Source organism: Zootermopsis nevadensis, unplaced genomic scaffold (genome assembly GCF_977971745.1).
Source record: "Zootermopsis nevadensis isolate Lab colony 2312 unplaced genomic scaffold, Znev_1.0 Znev_ptg000029l, whole genome shotgun sequence".
Lineage (NCBI taxonomy): Eukaryota > Metazoa > Arthropoda > Insecta > Blattodea > Termopsidae > Zootermopsis > Zootermopsis nevadensis.
The window spans coordinates 10,870,224-10,892,323 of record NW_028259161.1 but is presented as its reverse complement, the minus strand read 5'-3'; the positions used below and the strand labels follow the sequence as shown (position 1 = coordinate 10,892,323).

The 22,100-nt window shown below is 37.3% G+C and overlaps 1 protein-coding gene across 6 annotated transcripts in view; it reads right to left on the bottom strand.

The window, feature by feature from the left end:
• Positions 1 to 22,100, bottom strand: part of Dhit (regulator of G protein signaling double hit) — a 179,302-nt gene that overhangs the window by 34,478 nt on the left and 122,724 nt on the right. For all 6 annotated transcript variants that reach the window (XM_087358092.1, XM_087358087.1, XM_087358090.1 and 3 more), the window contains exons 3-4: positions 5,618 to 5,698; positions 498 to 559 (exon numbers count right to left, since the gene is read on the bottom strand). In XM_087358092.1, the coding sequence (XP_087214218.1) occupies positions 498 to 559; positions 5,618 to 5,698 (143 nt within the window). The remainder of the gene's footprint in view (positions 1 to 497; positions 560 to 5,617; positions 5,699 to 22,100) is intronic.

The following is a 22,100-nucleotide window of genomic DNA, read 5'->3' as shown; positions in this document are numbered from 1 at the left end:
ATTAAAATACATGATAGTTACAGCTATAAAATGCTGTGTACACAAATCTGCATTAGATACATGGTGAACATGTTGCTTGTATTGCACCCATTCATAGTATGATGCAATATAAAGTTAATGATGTACAGAAAAATTGTGTTTAGACAGTTTATAAAGTGATCCAGATTATCGAAACAGGATCCTTACAAACACATAATATACAACATATTAACACACATATTAATAGGAAATAAATACAATTTCTGGAAGGCTGATTCCAAAAATATCCTTATATCCATAAACGTTTGGTTATCTACATGAATGTATTTTCACCAAAAATACAGAAAATGTAATCATTTAATATACTGCTTGTGTATATCTTCACCATGGGTTAGTAGTGTAGACATGAAGACAAGCAGGATAGCCCATAAGAAAATAAAATTTTAAATAAGTGAAGCCATTATCAGAGTATATGGATCCAATATTGATAACAGTATAACGTAATACAGATATCTTACCAGAATTCCTCATGAGTTTATCAAATGATTTGCCCCAACTTCGGATTTCTTCCAACGTTGGCCTGTGGGGGGGCGGGGGAAGAAAAAACAGAGAACTATAAGACATTACAAATTTCAGCACAATGGTGAATACCCAATTATACCCAATTATTGCCCTTCTATGTTACAACTGCTTCCTTACAAATCCATCCAGATTCAACATTATGTTGTCTTTAGTCTACACCTCGACCAATGCACCGCAATAATTGCAATTTATACAAGTAACAAATAAATCGATCATAACCCACAATCATTCTAAAGCTGTGTGAAGTAAAACTGCAGAAACAAAGCTGGTCACAAGAATAAAAAATAAAGTGTGCCCTCTCTATGTGAATATAATTAAATGAATTTAATTAGGAATAGGAAATGAGGAATCTAATTTCTGGAGAGCCAATAATAACTTTAATTGAAATCCTGATCAGCGTTTTTCTTTGTAAGTCAAACATTCTGACAGAACATTAATTCGACTGTGAAAACTCAAGCTACAAGACATTTGTTGTTTAAATTACTTTTATTGTAAAGAAAAGCAATTTGGTATTGTAAACCAACCACCAGTCTGACTTCTATAAACCAAATGTCATTAAGAAACTCGAAAACACGATTCCATTAACTTTCCTCCCTTTAACATTACTCTATGCAGCAATGATGTAACTTCCACATTTTCTCATTAAATTATGACGGGGTCTTCAATGACTTTAAGAACATTTGCGTATACGTTCCAAAATCTGAAGTTACTCTTTGATTACTTCCGTGTTTTCCGTAAAACAATTCACATGTTCAGTAGGACGTTTAATATGTGTACGAGTTGCTTACAGACTGGAATGAGGCAGACCATATTTTCACAGATGGATGAGAACATTCACCTTCCCAACAATGTTTACACTGGAAGAATGACAATTATGTCAGAAAAGTCGCAGCGTTCTCGAACATTTTAAAGCCAAATGGTAATTATATGTATCGACTGCTTTAACAATCAGTAATGCTGCATTTTGTAAGGACGGGTTTTGAATAATTCTAGTTGTAAACAGGGATTATTTCCTTCAACAGCATCAATAAAATTATCTCTGTAATTGCGAAGTGTTGTGTTTTCTTCGAGGTACGGACTAAATTCTTATTATTTAGACGAACTTCAACTTTAAAGGATAAATGACGCTTTTAATAGCTTAGGTCCTAGAGTCGAACGACAGGCTGGTTCATCAGTGAATACTGAATTTGACAGGATGTTTCAGAAAGCGGTTGGGGTTTGGTTTGAATCCAAACCTCCTTAAAACCAGATACGAATGCTAGGCACTCAGCCGCCATGTTGGGAAAAATCTTGCCATGGAGAAGAGCAGTAATAATATATCACTATTGCCCTACGAGGAGAACATAGACTACACGATGGATTGAAGTTGTTGCTGAAAAAAATTGGGTCCAAAAGAGACTGGAACAGGAGGAGGGAAAATATTTCACAATGAAGAATTGAATGATTTGCACTCTTCACCAAATATATGAGTGACCAAACCAAGAAGGGTGGGACTGGCGGGGTATAGAGCACGCACGGGAACGATAAGAAATGTGCATAAAGTTTTGGTCAGCATAACTGAAGGGTAGAACCGTTTGGGAGATTTATTTGTAGAAGGGCGAATAATACTAAAACGGATATTAAAGAAACAAGACGATAGTGATGACTGGATTTATGTGGCTCAGGAAAGGATTCAGTAGCGAACTATTACGAACTCGATAATGAATCTTCGAGTTCTGTAAAAGGTGGGATATATCTTCACTTGTTGAGTGACTATTGGCTTCTTAAGAAGGGGTCTGCACCATATAGCTAGTTCGCCTTACAGCAGTGTTTAGTTTACATGCGAGGCACCGACACGATAGAAGGTAGGCTGAATCACGACGCGAACTCTTGTCATGGCGATGAAAATAAGTTTATTTTAATAGCGTATGAAGTAGGGCGCCGCACGGTTTAAGGCTGGCACAGTCTTTAGCTGAACGAACATAATAGTATCGTTCATTCTGTTGATATGTTCACTGCTTCGACCCGCTTGATTATCACGTTAATATTCTCTTGTTAAAAACGTTGACCACCCATATTGTAACTGATAACACTGTCAATATACAGGTTGACATTTCCAAATTTTCCTCAGACGAATGCTGTAGTAGCGCATTCTTCAAAATGAGTTCCACATATTTATCCTCATTCAGACTCCGGCAAACGCAACCGAGAATGCACTTCCTCTGCCTCCTTGATTTTACCAGAAGACCAAGCTTAGAAACGCTGTAGACCTAATTTCTGCTCCAGACAACGGAGCCATGTTCTCTGAACACTCTTACAACATAAAACACAACAATTTGAATAAATATTGTTTTAATAAAATTATATTAATATGGAACAATTAGTCTTTTCAGTACCAGGTCGGATAATGAGCTTCTCGTGGAATATTAAGTCCTTATATATTAAATATAACACGAAGTACATACGCGTACTTACAGGTGTTTCACAAAACATATACCAAAAGTCGGGTGGTTATTCACTGGCCTATTTTCAGTCAAAAATGATATATCGACACGGATCGAAATCTCAGTCATTGCGTAGTTATGATAGACAGAAATTATTTTAACCGAATAAATGAATAGGCTACATAGGAATGACACTCTACTAACGTTCAACGTACATTGTGACATACGTGCTATTGCTGTCAGAAATCACCTACAACGGCTATGCGAAAGTGGGCTCATTTTAAAACGGCACGTGTTGCAAATTATTTGAATACTTAGCGGAAAACAATTCGCTGATAATCCTTAACTGTGCTAGTTAATTTAAAGGCTAGTGTAAAAATACTCTAAAAAGACAAGAGGAACACAAGAACAGATGCACAACGATAAAAGATTTATCATGCAACCTCATAACAGCTGAGATTTCGACCCATATTAGTATAAATTTGTTTCATTCAAAATAATCCTATAAATAACCATCCTATGTTCGGGAGGCATTCGTGGAACACTCCGTACATATGATTTTGTGTCATTTGTATAGACCACAATCTATATGGGATACAATGTTTGTGGCCAACAGACTTTTCATCCCTCAGAACCAGAACGGATTTCCGCCTGAGCCATGTGGAATGCGTGTTGAGACGTATCTACTTTGCGTCAGAATGTTGTGTCTCCTATCATTCAGTCTGCCATCTTCACCGTCTAGTCACTACAATCAACAACAAACCGTTGAGTGGTTTCCGTTCTTGAGGCTTCTTTAAATACATTTTCAATTCCCACACCTTAAAATATACACCAGTGTTTTATAAATGTAATGAAATTTTCAAACTGTCAACTTATTTACCCTGAAGCTTGCTTTTAATAAATTGTCAGCAATCTGGACGAATTCATTTATAGAACACACTAACTGAAGGCCAAATGCAAGAATTCGAAAGCTGGTGTTTACGGAAAAGGCTGATGCAAAAACCTGGGAAGTCCAATTGTATATTTTTAGTGCGTAACCCGGTAGTTTCCACTCGTACATATAAATCATATAATTGTAGGCAAATATGCATTCAAAAGCATCGGCCGCATATTATTGGAATGTCTTAATGATCACTTAAAATCAGATTTTGATGGAGCGACATCAGACGTAACTAAGATTAACCGGCAGTTAGGAAAAAAATTATATGTTCAAATTTGCAAACACGTGCACTAGTAGAAGAGGCAAATGTTTTGTGAGGAAAAAGTACACACGAAGAGCACAAGAACATTAGTCACCCAACCTAAATTACCAGCAAATTGCCCAAGTAATCACGTCTCAGGAGTACTGAATTAACTGCGCGACTACAGTGGCCGTGGCCCTAAATTGATAATAAACTTCAGCCATTTGCAGCTTGAGGTAAAATGTTACGTTGCCGGAAATGTGACTAGGATAGAGAAGCACAGACTCCGCTCTCCAGCAAATGGCAAAGGCTGTACTTTTCAGGTTTCCATAAACTACTGTGACTTACAGACGTTGACAAATTGACGTTTTACGTAGAAAGCGTAGTCTATCCATGGTTCAGTGTAGTGTCATTAATTGTTGTTTAATGCTGCATTAGTTTGTAGAACCTTTCTATGGCGGTGTAGATCTGGCGACTTCAATTGCTGTGGCTTTAGGAAATATTAATCTTACATCCTTTCGTCCCACGGAGGGAGGACGACCTGACAGAGGCCGAAATGTTTTTGTGGCACATTCATATAGCCAATGAGAATAAAAGTTCGCTGGCGTATCCAAAAAACATTTAAATGATGTGCTAGTTCACATTTAACGGCACATCCAACAGTGGTAAATTTTCTTGTCTTCCTAGTGTTGCTCCGTCAGACTACTAATACTAGAGGAATGTAAAATAAATGTTTTACTATACAACACGACAGAAGCATATTATTATTTTTGTTATTAAAATATCTTGTCGTTATAGTGAGACTTGTGTGTGTGTGTAGGGGGGGGGGGGGGTAATAATACTATATTTCCACACGACTCGACTTACAGATCAGGATTCGCCACTGGTAAGTACTGGCTCCAGATTGGCATTCAATTTCCTAACAAAATAAACTTACTTCACTGTACGGAATTATATTCTTGCAATGAACTCCAAAGTTACGAATAATTCGCGATAAAGGAATAAAAATTGCTTTCGGGATGAAAAGATTTACCGGTTTTAAAATGATAAACACATAAACTACAATACAGAAAGTTCACTAACCACCAGTTTCTCTATAAAATTGATATAAAGTACAATAAGTCTAAAAGCGTTGGATCATTGTTGATAAGTTAAAATTAAGGTATGGGAGGTGAATTCTGGAATAAGTATAATTAAAAACACCTATGGGCTTTATTAGGATAAATGGTCTGAAGTTTTCAATCGTAAATTTGAATTCATTAAGATGAAAACACATACATTTTATCTTTGAATTAGTAGGGATACACTAGTACAGACAGAATTTCGAATGCAAGCTTCCAGCCTTACCCGTCCGGGTTCATGAACAAAAGAATGCCAGTCAACTGATCGTTAGTTACGCATTTTGTGATCTTGTAGACAACTCTGCGGTAAGAATTATCAACTAAGACTTACGTGGGTTCCCCGTCGCAGGGGCCATTGGGCTCTAAGAGATTGTTCTTTGGGATATTATCTTCGCCGCTTCTCACCGCCAAACTGCAGAAAAAGATAATAATAACGTTTCAGTACACACAATTATGTAGATTTACGGTTAAAGAACCCTAAACACTTTCGTCTTCAATTATTGAAGTTTTAAATGTCATTGTTGCAGCTTTATATCACACAGGTATAAGTTAATTTTCTGGTGTTTATGAATTTGATGTATCCATTCCTCCTGGAAAGTAACCCTTTTCTTAAATTCACAGGTTTCCATGACCACGATAAATACATTTATGTCAAGCAGCATATTACATAAAATTAATTTTCATGGGTCGATCCCCCGTCCAAGCAGTCCTATTTAATGTCTAAAGGATTTATGACTTCAAAAATTATAATGAATCGAACAGGCCAGAGGGCATCAATATTACAGAAAATAAAAAGAATTTAGGATTCAAATAGCTATGAAATAATTTTAGTTATTCAAGTCTATTTTTATGATGACTCAGCACAGCAAACTCTTTCTTGAAACTGCGTGCGTAAAAATTTTTAATCACTTAAATTTCGCTGAACAGTTTTATTGTCACGATTTTAGTTATGCAAATAACAAACAACCCCTTGTTACTCAAAACCCCGCAATATACTATTTTCTGACCTCCGGTAACATATGGGCTTTAAATAGGGTGTTTACGTCTGTAACAAAATAATTTATATCAAAGTATGACAGTGGTCAGTGTAATGTGGAAAAATGGCAATATGAGGCACCATATTCAAAATGTGACGAAAACAGTAACATACAAAGCAGCATAGGCTTACTTCTGGGGTGTATGAAACAAGCTTACTCACGTGCAGTTAAATATAGCACTAAGAAATAAGTAATTACGATATTACATGAAAACTAAAAGGTATTGAAAACTACAGACCAGCATCTCAGTAAATGACCATTCGCGGTCCCATGTTCCGACTCGGCTAAGCCAATCAGTAGCCATACCGAACATTTGCACTTATTTCTGAAATATCCTGTAAGTAATACGTCTGTGCCACAGAAGATTCAATTTAAAAGCTAGTTCTTATGTCTAGCTGCTTGCATAAACACAAAATAGTTTCTCACCGCTTTGAAACCCCAAGTTAATGTAAAGAATATTATAAAATTAATTTCTACCACAACAACACAAAGCATCTCCATTACAAACACAAATCGGTTCGTGCTGATTAAGGAAATAATGGATATTTATTTCTGAGAATTATATGTAAATATAAGAGCCGGGATGACTCAGTCAGTATAGTGACTAGCTACGGGCTGGGCGATCGGGGTTCGATCCCCGACGGGGGGGCAGAGAATTTTTCCTCTAGCCTCTGCGTCCAGACCGGCTCTGGTGCCCACCCAGCCTCCTCTACAATGGGTACCGGGATCCTTTCCCGGGGGTAAAGCACGGCCTGGGCGTGATGCTGACCACTCACCCCCATCTAGTGCCGAGGTCAAGAAAGAGTAGGAGCTATACCTCCACTCCCCCCAAGCGCCAATAGGCGTGTAGTGGGACGCTTTACTTACTTTCTATATGTAAATATAGGCCTACGTAACACTTAGCACTGTGCTAAAAGGGTAAAAGTAACTCATAATAATCTTAAAGGATTGAGTCATTTTGTGTGGGTAGCAAAATACAAAATAGAAGCCTACGCCGTCAACACAACTAATATATTATAATGTTAAAAGTACTGACGGTGTATCGCACTATTTTGTATCCCACAATAACTTTCTTGCCTGTTTGTAATTAATCACTCTCACACTGCCTACAAAGTTTGGTGTTCTTGCGTGAATGAAACGTACTTGGAAGCTTCGAGAGTCGTGTTATTAAAGCTAATTACAGTGTGTGGCAGGCTTAGTCGCTTGAAATTAAAGAAGTAAATTACAGAGTTCTTAAGAAAGAATCGAGCAAGACAATTCAATAAAACATATCATTTAACGTTTCTACAATAGGCAGATATGTTTCTTACTGACACTAGTGATCCGTATTTGACTAAATTCCACACATCAAAAGATCATCACTTCGACTGCCTCCATTTCTTACTTATACCTGTCGTCAGGGATAGGGCACTTCAAGACACTAATAAGGTACCTGGCTCCCATATCAACCGACACAGACTGCAAGGGAACGTTGCGGCTGAATAGTTGACACTCCTGCTTCGTAATCAGGAGGTCCCCACTTCAAATGTAGAACAGTAGATAGGTTATCCTAATGACGTTTCTTATATTTTCCTCGGTCCCTCCAAGTAAATACCTGGTAGTTCCTAAAGTATGGCCACGACCGCTTCCTTCTACAGTCTTTCCAATTCATCCCTGGTTAATCTTACTATGACCATTTGCTACCCATAATTTTAGGTGATGATAGAGTTAAGTAAATCATATGTAAATGAAATGACACCGACTATCCTGAGCTTTTCATGGTTCCTCGCAGTTACCAGACAAATGCCTTGCTGAAGAGATAACGTCCCGCTTCCACGACTTCCTTCCCAGTTCCTCCTTCACAGCTTCAGTATCAAGCTACCATCCTAGATTAATGGACAGCAGTCATATTAACAACCGTTAACAGACAGAAATCGTGGCTTTTGCTAACTCGCGAAGAAAGTTACTTCGTAGAAAAAGGCTTTGACTAAAAAGGAAAGGAAAAAATCAAAACCCCCCCGAAGATAGAGATGACAGGATCCTCCGAAACTTGGGTGACAAACCATAAGACTACATGGTGTCATAATCCAGAAGACCGTAATCGAAAAACGGTATTTCTAATTAGACGAAGCAATCATGATGAATGTAGATTTTTGTCTTCTGGGTTGTTGCGCTGTGTAGTCTGGCAGATGTATACCAACGTTTCAGAGGTCATACTGTCTCCGTCATCAGGGCGATGAATCGCAACAACCCAGAAGACAGAAATCTACATTCATCACCGCTGTGAAAACCTCAAATCATGCATTATGAATGCAGATTTTATTTTCAAATCTTAGTGGATGTTAGAAGTAAATTAAAGAGTTAAAAGTTGGCACATCAAGCGGAATGAAAAAGTACTTCCTTGTACATAAAGTTTAACGTGATGAAGTGAACTGTATATGGCTTAATAATCTTGTTTACAGCAGACATACAGTTCGATCTATCAACGTCGTAAGACAAGATTCTGAGTCTGATATATCACGGCGCCGCTCTCCTGATATGAACGCTGACCCAACACAGTTTTTATTCAGTAGGCACCCAAATATGCGAGATAACTCGAGCATGTTCTTTCTTATCAGTTCATATAGTATGTAGCGGATCTGTATATAACCAGTGATTAACAAATCAATTCGCTATAAGATAACAATTATATTAGCCAGACATTTCCTCTTACTGTTTACGTACTAACAGCAGTACACTTTAAAATTTAGAATATAAGTCACAAAGGAACATTTTTGATTCACTTGTTCTTTTCCCCTGTCAGCCTTCCTTTTGCAGTATTATGCCCCTGAACTGTTTTTTATCTGCCATGACGCCACATCAAATCAAAGATGAAGATGGCTATCTTCTGGGTTGTAATGCAGTGTAGTCTGATAGAAGTTTACCAACGTTTCACGTTTCCATCATCAGGACGAAAACCTAGGAGACAGCTATCTTCATACTCGCCGCCGTAAAAACCTCACATCCCAAAAAATAAAAAATGATTACACACTGCTCAGGCCTCAGGGGCATGTGGCAGACTTTATCCTTGAATTTCTACAGCGCACTTAAAAATATAACCACAAAATAGCTATAGATCACATAGATGTATAAAACTATGCACGCGCTTCCAATTATTTGTAACAGAAAAATTCCTTGTCAACAGTAAATAATAAAGTCACTTTTCAATTAATGGTTGTAGATGTAACTTCTAAAGAAAACAACTGAAAAGGAAGAACTGAGCAAAAGCTAATTACAACCTGTTCTCATAGGAGCTGTCTTCCAGTTGACGGCAGTGAATACAGGTGCCCATTCACATGGCAGTCTCTTCAGGAAATGTGCCGTTGACATCACTGTCGACTTCACTACGCACACATCAACCATTTGTATACAAAATCAAGTACTGTTGACGGCATATTAAAACGCCGCGAAGGTGAACAAACATTTATTTTTCTTGTTTCATATTTCTACTTTTTGACGATTATTATCTTCTATTTAACGTTATTTCTCTTTTTTTATTCATTAAGTTGTTTGCTCATCGCTCCAGTTTTGCCGCCCTAGGCGACCACCTATTGCCCTTTGGTTAAACCGGCTATGCGTGTGAAGTGAACGTTCATAATCGTGAAACCGTCCGAACGTCAGCAACTAAGAAGCAGACCTCATGGTCTGTGAAATTTCATAAATAAAACGTCTTATTTATGCTGTAAACAGCCAGGGAAATAAGTTTTAAGAGCGTCATAAAAGACAAACACAGAACGCAGCAAAGCAAAGAAGAACTTGACCACACAGGTTGATCAATCATCCGGCATATGACATCAACATGTGTCAACATTTTGGAAACAAATGACCGATTACTAGAAATCTAGTTTTATGTGTTGTCATGACAACACCAATGTAAAAAAGCACCTCTCAAAATGTTTGGCATTTAACTGACTCCACCCTGCCCAGAATTTAGTTTCGTTTATTTTTACACCTTTTTGTCTCTTACTTCTTCTGCTGGACTCATGGGTGTGATGATGTTAGAAAGTCACTATCAATAACAAACACTGTAGGAAGCGGCACCTACCAGTTTCATGTTCACGGCGTTCAGTGAGTTATTAGGATAGTCGTCCAGAAATTCCCGCTTTATGGATCGTCATAACGAGTGTGCAAACTGGGAGCACCTGGCACAATACAGGGACTAGTAGCGGGCTATTATGGACGTGTTAATGAACTTTAGTTTCTAAAGTTAATAAGTTTTATATCAAAGAAACAAACCACTGCACCCTACACGGAGCCTCAATCCCATTTCGTAACATATTTTCCTAGATTAAATTTAATATTGAAGATGATTTATTCTGGGTTGTTGCGCCGTGTAATCTGGTGAAAGTTTACAGATGTTTCAGAGGTGCTTGATGCCTCCTTCAGGTCGATCCCTGATGGTGATGTCAACAAACACCTCTGAAACGTCGGAGAACTTTTCCCATTACGTAGACGCATACGCCACAGATGCTTTCTTTGTTACAAACTTTTAAAGGGTGAGCAGGTGAGCGTAACAGTGAAAGGAAAGTATGGAACGTGCTCTCTCTAACAGGTGTCCCATTGTGGGACTGATACAGTTAAATTATGAGACGCGAGTAACCGTCGTTAAACAAACTATAAAATACAAACGTGTTTATAAGGGAGACGATAAATTTATAAATGCACATTCATAAAATGCTGATTAAACAAACTTTTTGTACATAAAAAGTGCATACTCAACCCTCTGAAGTCATCTAACCAGCATTTAAAAGTTTAGTTCTCATCTTAAAAGAAAACACAAAGCATTTCCATTACAAGGATCGACTGTCTAATGCTTCTAAACGTCGGAATATCCAACGTAGGAACGCTTCCAGCAAAACTGGAAATTCTACCTGTGCGTCCACAATGTAACACATCACCTCGTTCCAGAGGGACAAGCAATGATAATGTACCCAAAATAAGGATGAATTTTGGGGCCATAGCGTACCCTATGATCGCTACAAATCGTTAAAATCATTACCGTTTTCACAAAAGACCCGCGGATGGTCCGTAATCAGAGCCAGATGATATCAGTACGCACCTCCCATTCTCTTTCCTGTATGTAATATTTGTTATTTCAAGTAGCCTACTGCCTCAACCGGTTTTGCAGCAAATTTCACGACAAATATAAGACTTGTTAGATTCAAATCAGACGTGTCCTACACACTTTACTTTCATATTAAATTTCTTTCCTTATATCGAATTATTATTATGCTTTTTCCAGGAACAATTTCTGGCCCCTTCGATTCAAAATTAAGTGTGCAACAATAAATCCTTCAGATATTCTGTAGAACTAGACTGAGGATCGACCAATTGCGAGGCTTCTACGAGCAGGACAAAGCGGAAATAAATCAATGTCTGTAAAGTTAGTAATTTTCCACCCACACCCACATTTTTAACTGTGCAGTTAAAACTGAGTAAAAACAGACCTTACAGCCACGCGTAAATTTATAAAAGTGGACAGCATTCAAGGTAAGGCGAATATACAGCAACATTTACAAATAATCCCCGCAGGCAACACGTCTGTGACCCCGAAACATGTTAATATTTATCAAACAAACATGACCCTGATCTAAAATTTGACGAAAAAAAGAGGCCAGTAATATGGCTGTCAAACAAGTAGTTTCGCGTTAGACCTTACTGATTTGTTGAAAATAAGTTCGACATTCCTAAAGAAATCAACAAGAGTCCTGAAATGTACATCCACCTAGCTGTTACATAAATTCAAAAGCTATACAGCCTTCAGACTGAGATGTTCTTGGTTGCAACACCGTTTAGAAATGTAGGTGGTTACCAGTGCTTTTCTGAGGAACCTACTCGAGTCTCTGACTTGTATAGGCTGAACACCTCTTTAGTCTGGAAAATTTGCAAACCTGCTTCTTATGACAGATTAATTTGAAATTATATATATCTGAATCTCAATAGAATTCTAATGTAGATGGCTGTCTTCTGGGTTGTTGCGCCGTGTAGCCTGGTAGAAGTCTACCGACGTTTCAGGGGTCCTTGATGTCTCCATCATCAGGGCGATGCAAGGACCCCTGATACGTCGGTAAACTTCTACCAGGCTACACGGCGCAACAATCCAGAAGACAGCCATCTTCAGATTTGCCGCCGCGAAAACCTCCAATCCTACAATTCTGATGCACGTATGCAGCAGTGCATAAGAAAAAGAATTTGAAAACAGTGACTAGTGACAGAAGAGAAGCGTTTTTGTAAAATGTATTTTCCTACGTAATATAAGCGGCAATATAAGGAAGGTGTATATGCTGTAGACACTTAAGTTTCAGATATGAATAAGTCTGAGTCGTAGATCTGTTTAAGTAATATAAAGACGCATTTTCTTGTACAATTTACTTGTATCTTTATAATTGTTTTATGAGTATATTAATAAAAATACTTCACAACAACTGGTGTGTTAAAAGAGAAATTTTATGCAGTTTTAATGCGGCTTGAAGATCTTTAAATTCAATACTACTTAAGTTGTTTTTGTGAGATGCTTACTTTTTGTGAATACCAGGTGGTCAAAAGTAACCATGGGTTTTATACCCGGGTGTAAGTAAGCACTGGGTTTTTTTATGGGCGATTAATTTTACGAATACAGCGGGCCACCAAACCGTACTACAACGAGCAGGCATTCAGAGAAATATATTCTGGAAGTATTAAACAATGGATTGAAAGCAAAAGATAATTGACGAGGACATAAACTGAAAAGGGTTCTGTGTTGATCAGCAAGAAAGTGTTTAAATTAGACTTGTAACATTGAACTGATTTCATTCAACTGGTTTCCTCTGTGTATGACTCGGTGGGAGCGATTCTGTATGAAATAACAGGAAGTTACTTCTAAGAAATGCAGCGTCAAAGTAGCGTCTTGACGGTGGGCAACAATTACAGTAAACGACTACTAGCTTCTCAATAAGGACAGCGCTCCATAGATTCGGGTAGGCAGAATGAAGTCGTGGATGCTAGACGTGTAGGTACGCATTCTAATTTTATAACACTAATTCGAAAAATATTAAAGATATTGCTGAAAAATTTGGCACAGTGAGCGGTAATAAATATGCAAATGCATTTGATGCACAGCTTTTATGTTTATTGTAAAATACATTAGGTTAGAGTATTCGCTTCTATAAAATTATTTCATAAACATTAGTGGTTAAACATGTAAAAGTTGACACAGATAAATTATAAATGCATTTAAAGTTTTCATAAGCTAAATTTTACTATTCCTACTTCAAATAAAATGGTAAACAGCAAATGTTCTACTGTTTATGACGGACTTAACCTTTATAAATGAAGTTTTATATAAGAGGGACCTCGCCCACCTGTTTTTCTACTTCGTGGATGATATCCATTACATCACGACCATATTATCCGTCAGCTCTCAAATCATAGAAAGAACTTCACTGGTATTTTGATAATGTGAACTTTCTAAGGATAACTGGCCAGCGGAAGGGAGTCTACTTGTCACAGTGTTTCAAAAAACGTAAGACCTTAGGCTGAAATCGAACTGAAAATTAGACACAAAACTTTGGTATTCGCAGAGGTTCATCATTACGTAAATACTTGTTACGTCTCTCTACAATAGTCGAATGCAATATTACTTAAAAAAACTTTGTCTTATACTATAAAATGTATCCATTATCAATACCAAACTTTCTTTTTGAAATTTAAAAATGAAACATTTATATTAAGAATATTTGAAACTGAACATCAAAGGTTAGGTAACCAAAGTCTCTCGCGTATACAACAGCCTCTAGTGAAGTTTTCACATTGCTGTGAATAAATTACAGGGAGAAAAACAAGAACAAATTCACTGAAGACTTCAATACCACCTGCTGTTAAAGACTACCATTATCAGACTGTGAGAAAAGTCAGATATTATAAGGAATTTTACACTTCCAGAAAAAGTATTCGACGGAGTAGCATGAAATCCAGTAAAAACCCTCTAGTTGGACACCCCTATATCCCGGACAACCCTCTATATTGGACACTTTTAATTGGAACCGGCGAATATCCTATAATTTTACATATCCACAATACTCTATATCTTGGACACCCCTTTATCCTGGAACTTGGTCACCCCTTTTGTTGTAAGTTGGACAGGTGCATGCATGCACTTAGCTTCAATGCTTTTATGGGAAACGTTTACAGTTAGTATTTTGTTATTTTGAATTTTTGACTGATGAATGCCTTCTACCTGAGGATTAGCTTATGGCTGAGGTATGAGACATTGAGCACATCATTGGAATGCAGTGAAAGTGTATAGTTATTCTTTTGTTGAACCCTTCACTGGACTAAAGTACGTATTGCTGGTACAGTTTTAACTTTGTCAGTACTGTGCTTGCAACTGAGTTAAACAGTGTTAACAGAAATTACAGTTGTTATGTAAGTAAACAGATTACATTGTCGGTAAACGTAAAGTATTGGTGCCCTTCCCTTTGAGCTTATCCATTCAAGTTTAATTTAGTGAAAACAAAATTTGTAAAAATTTAATTTACCCTTTTGATTTTTCTTATCAATAATTTCCTTTTTGGGAAGGGCTACATAATACTTAACAATTACCACATTGTCATTACACCACAATTTGAAAGGATGATTTTCCTCTTTCCCTCTATCCTGGACACCTCTGTAAGTTGGACACATCGTGGAACCGCAAGTGTCCAAGTTAGAGAGTTTTACTATACTATGCAAGGAAAAATCATGGCAAGATTAAAATTTTAAAGACATGCATAACAGATGGTTGTTTTCTGCTGACCGACGTTTTCAGACTACTGTCTCCATCATTACGGCAATCCCAAACGATGAGTCATCCTCATATTCGTCATAGTGAGAACGTAAAATTTCACCAAGTGCGTAATAATTTTAATGTACAATAATGCGACTATAAGCGTAAAACTAAGAATGTATCGTGCAACATTTTAAAATTGCACAAGAATTAAGTATACACAGCTCTATTAATTTCTGAGACAATCAAATTAAAGGGTAAGAGTCGAACTGTGCTCCATGCAACTTATCCCTTCTGCCATATGGAAGTAGAATTTAACAATATATGATGTGAAGCTTTCACGGCAGTTTTCATTAATAAAGTCTTCTCGAGCTATCAGCCGTGTTAGGTGGTGATCAATCGCTCGTAGCCACACAGTAAACAGCCTTGAAAATGAGGACAGAGATGGTCCTCGAAACGTCGGCGATTGATCACCAACTAACACGGCTGATAGCCAGAGAAGACTTTAGAATTTAACAAGTTACCACAAAACTAGAACTCCGCGATATTACATTATGCAACTACAAACAGAATCCAGGCTCTGGCATTACTCCCAGCACTGGGAAAATCAGTGACAAGAAAAGCAGAAAGCGCCAGACCACTCGCCTCATCGCAGTGCCAAGACCGAGAATCCCCCAAGCACAAGAATAACTTTCTCTTTCAGCCTCTATGTCTGTAGGTGCGTGAAACGGTGCAGTATTTAATTTGTATTGATGTTGACGACTGAGCAACTGCAAGAATTATGCCCTCCCTCTCGCCATACAGACATTTAGATGTATTCGATAACAAATCCGTTAACCGTTTGAATCCTGAATTACACTGAAATAGTGTTCCCAAGTTAAATTCTTTCCGCAAGCAAAATATAACGCGTCGCCATTACAAAGGTGACTGATCGTTGTTTAATCTGTAAATCAAACGAAAGCATAAATACACCAAGTGTGCAAAATGAACGGCTAATCAATGTTGAAGCATGTCATACATACACAGAATTTGAGAAAAAATACCCAGTTGATCAAATAAATCTTATTCGCCTGAGAAAATTATATAGCGCGCAGTGAGTTCAAAAGAACTTTCAAAATCGTAGGTTTCCGAGAACTGTATACACATCATAGTAAATACTTAAATAAGAAACACATTAAAGATGGCTGTCTTCTGGGTTGTTGCGCCGTGTAGTCTGGTAGAAGTTTACTGACATTTCTGAGGTCCTTGCTGCCTCCATCATCAGGGCGATCTCCCTGATGATGAAGGCAGGAAGGACCTCTAGAACTTCGTTAAATTTATACGAGACTATACGGCATAATATCCCACATGACTGTCATCTGTAAATTAATACAAAAGAGCTACAATTCAAACAGGGACTCTTTGTTGGCCATCTTCTGTACTTTGTCACTTACAGATTATTTCGTATAATAAATAATTAAAAGTGAAGTGTGAAGTACCTACTTCCTTCCTTCGTTTACTACCAAACCGCAAGGTGACTGCAGGAATGTGTGGAAGCATTGGATTCGAATTTTACAAATTGTAAAGAAAGCTTTTGCCGTTATTTATACAATATTCAGCACATATTTCTAGCCCTGCTTCTTTGTAAGACCTACAGCATGTGGCATTCTAATCAATAAACGGGTATGAAATCTGTAAACTTGCAGGAAGATACAAGCGTTTCGGAGGAACGTAGTCAGCCTTAAATATATTTGCTGTATGTTCCTCGGAAACGCTAGTATCTTCCTACAGATCCACACGGCGTTACAACCCAGAAGACCAAATAGGCAATAAATTGGTACTGTAAATTGTGAAACAAGAATATAAGCATCAATAATCTGAAATAAATTCAATCATTCTGTTCATATTTTGACAATAGCAGCACGCGTTCCAGTAACTTTTCAAAGACGTCGAAAGTAATGTGGTAAGTGGAGTAGTTGTCTCCTCTTCCAGTATTTTGCCTATGTACATATAACCAACGCCGTCCATCAGAGGTCGCTCCCTCATACTTGAACCACTTCAGACATCTCTGGAACTTTCTAATTGCTGCAGACGGCAAGAGAAGCTCTCAGTACATCGACATATTCATATGAGAAAGCAAGAACGCATTATTCTTCCTGACACGTGTTTCTTTCAGTTATAAATACAGATTACTGCAAACATAAGTTTAGTGGTCCAAAACTAAAAATGATTCAGATACCACAATACGTAGTCATAAATAATTTTTCTTTGTGATTTGTCAAATATTTACCAAATGGAAAGATTCACAGAAAAAGCCACAGACCTTGGTAACGATTACATTTCGCCACGTTCAGATTTTCTATACGTTGGGCCACTTTTGAGAAAACTTAGATTCGATAGTGCTTCAAGTTGCACAAATCTTCAACAATCCATCACCAGAAAATACGTCATAGTTCTAAACAAATGTAGAAAATTAAAAATTGCTACGGAGTGTCCAATGACATGAAGTCCATACAAAGTTTTATTTATATATACACACACACACACATATAAACAGTGCGTGCGGATTTAATAAGATAAGCTTATCTTTCCTTGTAAAACATGAACACAACGCTAAAATTGCTGTAAACACACAGTAGGAGCACTGAGACAGAATGGCAAATATATACAACTGTTCTTGGTTAGTAGCTTTGCTTTTCCTTGAAAATTGAAGTGGTGTTTGTATAAGCTGGTGACGCATCTGAATAAGATGTAAAAGAATTTCCTCTTTTATATTCACGTGACTGATGTTTATTGTCGTTGTGCTTCGGAGGTAGTTGACTTCACGTGCACAAAGCCTTGTATCGTAATTATCTGAGCCTCGTCGCCAAGATACTAAAGATTCTCTTTAAAATCAAAGAACGTCAACATGTCAAGTTTCAGCTATTAACTCAATATTTTTCATACTGCAGCATTTCGTTGTAAACGAAATCTAGTGTTTACTTTCCGTCTACTCAGAATATTAATTACACATGTAATCATTGGGCTAGCAGTGACGTCATTCAACATTAACAAATCATCATCAGGCTGTTTATAATGTGCAACGTAAATAATAGTCATTTGTTGACTTACTTCATGCAACCACTTCACAATTGATATTACCAGCTAAATATCGAAATACAAAGCTCGTTATTAGACAAGAAAAGATTACGGAAAGATGAAATATCAGCTATTCAAATTCTTAAGTAATTGAAGTCTTAAATACCAACATTCGCAAGCAAAACTCAAAAATAGTCTGGTAAATAAACGCATGTAGCCTAGATCAAGAACAATTGTAGACGAGTTGCTTTAATTCTCACGTTATTTAACGACGCTATTTCAACAGCACAGGTTGTATAGCGGCGAATGATATGAAAATGATAAGTAGTTAAAGAACTGAAAGGAGGCGGTCATGAAATTTTTTTGTTTATTATCCGCATGTTCGACAGCTGAGTTTCAGAGAATCACGAAAATATAAAAATAACAGGTAACTTGGACAACATTCGAACCGAGTACCTCCGGAATACAAGTTTTGAGCGTTATCGCTACACAGACTTTCCCGGTAAAGTATTTTATGCACCATTAAAACAGAAATGTAATAAATTGTTGGATTTTAGGTTCTCATTCTGCCTGTCTTCTGGGTTGTTGCCCTAACGATGGAGGCAGCAAGAACCTCTGAAACGTCTGTAAACTTCTACCAGACTACACGGCGCAAGAACCCAGAATACAGTTAGCCTAATAAATATTATTTCAAGATACAGAGATCTGATTCCAACTTAGTAAGTCTTCCTGGCTTTTTTTATACACTTCTTCAGACTCTCTTAATTTATAAAATCTTAATGCTTGGAGGTTCGGACAGTTTCCCATTCTCCTGGAAAAAACGCAATGGCACAAACGCTGCAAGACAAAAGGACAGTGATATAAACACAAAACTCTGAGCTCACCTCTTCCTGACTCTGTCCACAACAGATTTCCATCGAGCTGACATAGTTCCGATATCATGTTAACCATTTACCATATTTCAATCAGTCGTTTCTCTCGTGCTGTCATTGTCCACACTTGGTTCCTGTGCCACGCCGTTCACTTGTTCGTTAAGTATATATAAATATAAGGCATCTCAACATTATACATGTCGCACGCAATAACTATAACAAAATTATATCAATACTTATAATATCAATTAACTTACTTGTGACATACGGTTGTGTAATCTGTAGTTAGACATTCTTATATTGCAGTCAAACACAAGTTACTTAAGTTGTTTAAATTTTCATCCAACTAATAACAGAATCCGACCGTTCAACACAGCGGACATGCAGTCAACTCAATCTCGTCTAATTCTTTAAAACATAATCCTTAAGACACATTTCAATATCACTCTCAGACCCCTATCTCGACAACCCTCTACAAGAGAGTTCCTCACCAAAATACTGTATGAAGTTGTTTCTTTATCCGAGAAACATTCTACAACTACCAGGACTCATTGTTTGTCTACTCTGATGATACCAAGAAAGGTAATTGTTGAACAAGAGAAAATGTTAATTTATTAAGATTTTGGTACACCGCTTTCAATTACATTAGAATGCAACAAATTCAAGGTATCCTCTCGTGGCTTTCTTCGTTTAATTAATGGCACTACAAGGTAAAATATAAACAATTAATATAATCGATTTTCCAAATCAAGAAAATCAACTGAAATCTGCATGAGCTAAATGGGAAAATATTCATGATTTTTGTGCAAATATAACAGCACATGTGTCCCAGACGCGTAATCCTTTCAAACAAAAGATGATATCTCTCAGTACTTCAATGTCACTAATCCATCCCAGTGAATTCTTTAAAATTACGTTTTATCATATTTTATCTTTCGACACCTAAATACACAGTTAACATAAATCCAAATACAAGAAACAAACTGCAGAAATTGGGTAAATTATTCCAACAACTCAGACGTTGACAAAACAGGCCTACTACAAAACGTATGGAAGTATAAGAATGTTCGTAATTATGTAGCAGTCTTGTGGATCAGATTGAATTTTAAACACACTTTTCCAAACTTCATACTCTTAAACACAAATTAAAATAATTAATCAATTGCACCGTAAATTTGTTTGGAGTGTGAGTATACACAGCTCAATCAGTATTTTAGGATAATATAATCAAGGCGGTTACAATTCCCCGGCCCTGTAGCCCCAATACGGAAGAGAAGGCAATACATGCCACGAAAATTACTGGTGCGGAAAGTTCTTGGTAAGAGACCACTTGAAAGACAGACGAGATGGAAAGACATTACGATGGATCTGACAAAAATAGACTGTTAAGATGGGAGGTCGATGGAAGCAACTCAAGATCATGTGCAATACAAGTTTTTGGTAACAGCGATGCTAAACCTTTAGGTTCTACTACCAAACGGTCAGTTAATTATTTCATTTATTTTATGTTTGATAGAATTCTTAAACGGCTTTGTGTTAAAGAGATTTCCAAATACATTTTCAGTGGAGTACGTTTTGAGCTAATTTTGTCTCAACATTACGTGTAGCAATTTTCCTTGTCTATTTATAATGCAAAATTTTCTGAAGCTGTCTACTGGACATTTGAAATATTTTACCATGCTTATAACCAACCTCATTTCTACTTTGGCTTATCTGGATTCAACGTAAATATGCGCATAAACTTTCCTTCACTTACTTCCTTAACAGAAACAAACATTAAAAAGCGCAAACCACTGGCGGGCACATAACATTCTAAAAAGTAAACACGTGCACCTGTGATAATTTGTTTAGTCTGTAGCCTTGCAAATGTGTTGCAGAAGTTGCCGCACCTGTGAGGCGTCACCAAATCATACGGATCCGTAACACAATTCAGAATTAGTTTTCGTAGAAATCAAGTACCAAATAAGTCACGTTAACACCTGGCGTTTTAAAACAACTTATCAGATGTAATGAAATCTAAAATTACACAATACATTAAAAACTGGATGAAAATTTTATATTCTGCACATAAAAAACAAACATTAAGTTCGCAAGTCTCCCGCTCGCGCAGTGCCTAATGTAATTCTCTCGGGGCTAGACAATGGAGTGACGACATGGGCGAGGAGCACGGGACAGTCTGCCTCTCCCGTACCCTTTCTAATTGACCAAGGAAACAATGTGAACTTTCAGAATCCCTCTAATTAAAAAAGGGCTCCACTTGTGACAATCCTGACTGCAGCAGTTACGTAATTCAAACTAAATAAACTGTTTCGCTTTCAAAAATTCAAAATCCCCAAATCCATTTAGGCCTAAAATTAAATTCTGTCATTTCGATATCAGCACAGTTAACAAAACTATAAAAAACTGCATATACTTTTCGAAGGGAAAATCGACCGCGTTATCATGCCGAATTTGATCTTGCATAGCTTATTCCTAACACACATTCCCTCAGATACGACGCAAGATATTAAGGAGAATACCAACAGTGAATATACACCTGTCGTATTTGTACAAACACTAGTTCCTTGGGATTCACTTTAGACTACATCTTATCTTGCGATATGATAGCACATTTTCATTCACGTAAGTGATAAATAGGCAAATTGCTGCAGTAAATCAAACTAAAGATATTTTATTCTGTAGAATACTTATGAAAGTAATTAAAATGCAAATACTGACTTAGAAGACGGATGCCTTCTGGGTTGTCGCGCCGTGTAGTCTGGCAGTCGCTGCATCCATCATAAGAGCGATGAGTACTCATCGCCCTGATTATGGAAGCAGCAAGAACCTCTGAAACGTTGGTACACTTCTACCAGACTATACGGCGCTACAACCCAAAAGACAGCCATCTTCGGACTCACAGCCGTGGAAACATCAGATCCTACTAAATGCCGATGAAGTTCGATATGATTAAATAGATATCGAAACGTAGCAAAAGTGTATCTTATAAAATGCCCGAGAAAATGAGCAGAGAAAGTGGTATGAAGATTAGCGTTGTAGCTAACATCCGCCCCGGATCTGTGGTTATTCGTGCTTCAGCCGCAAAGA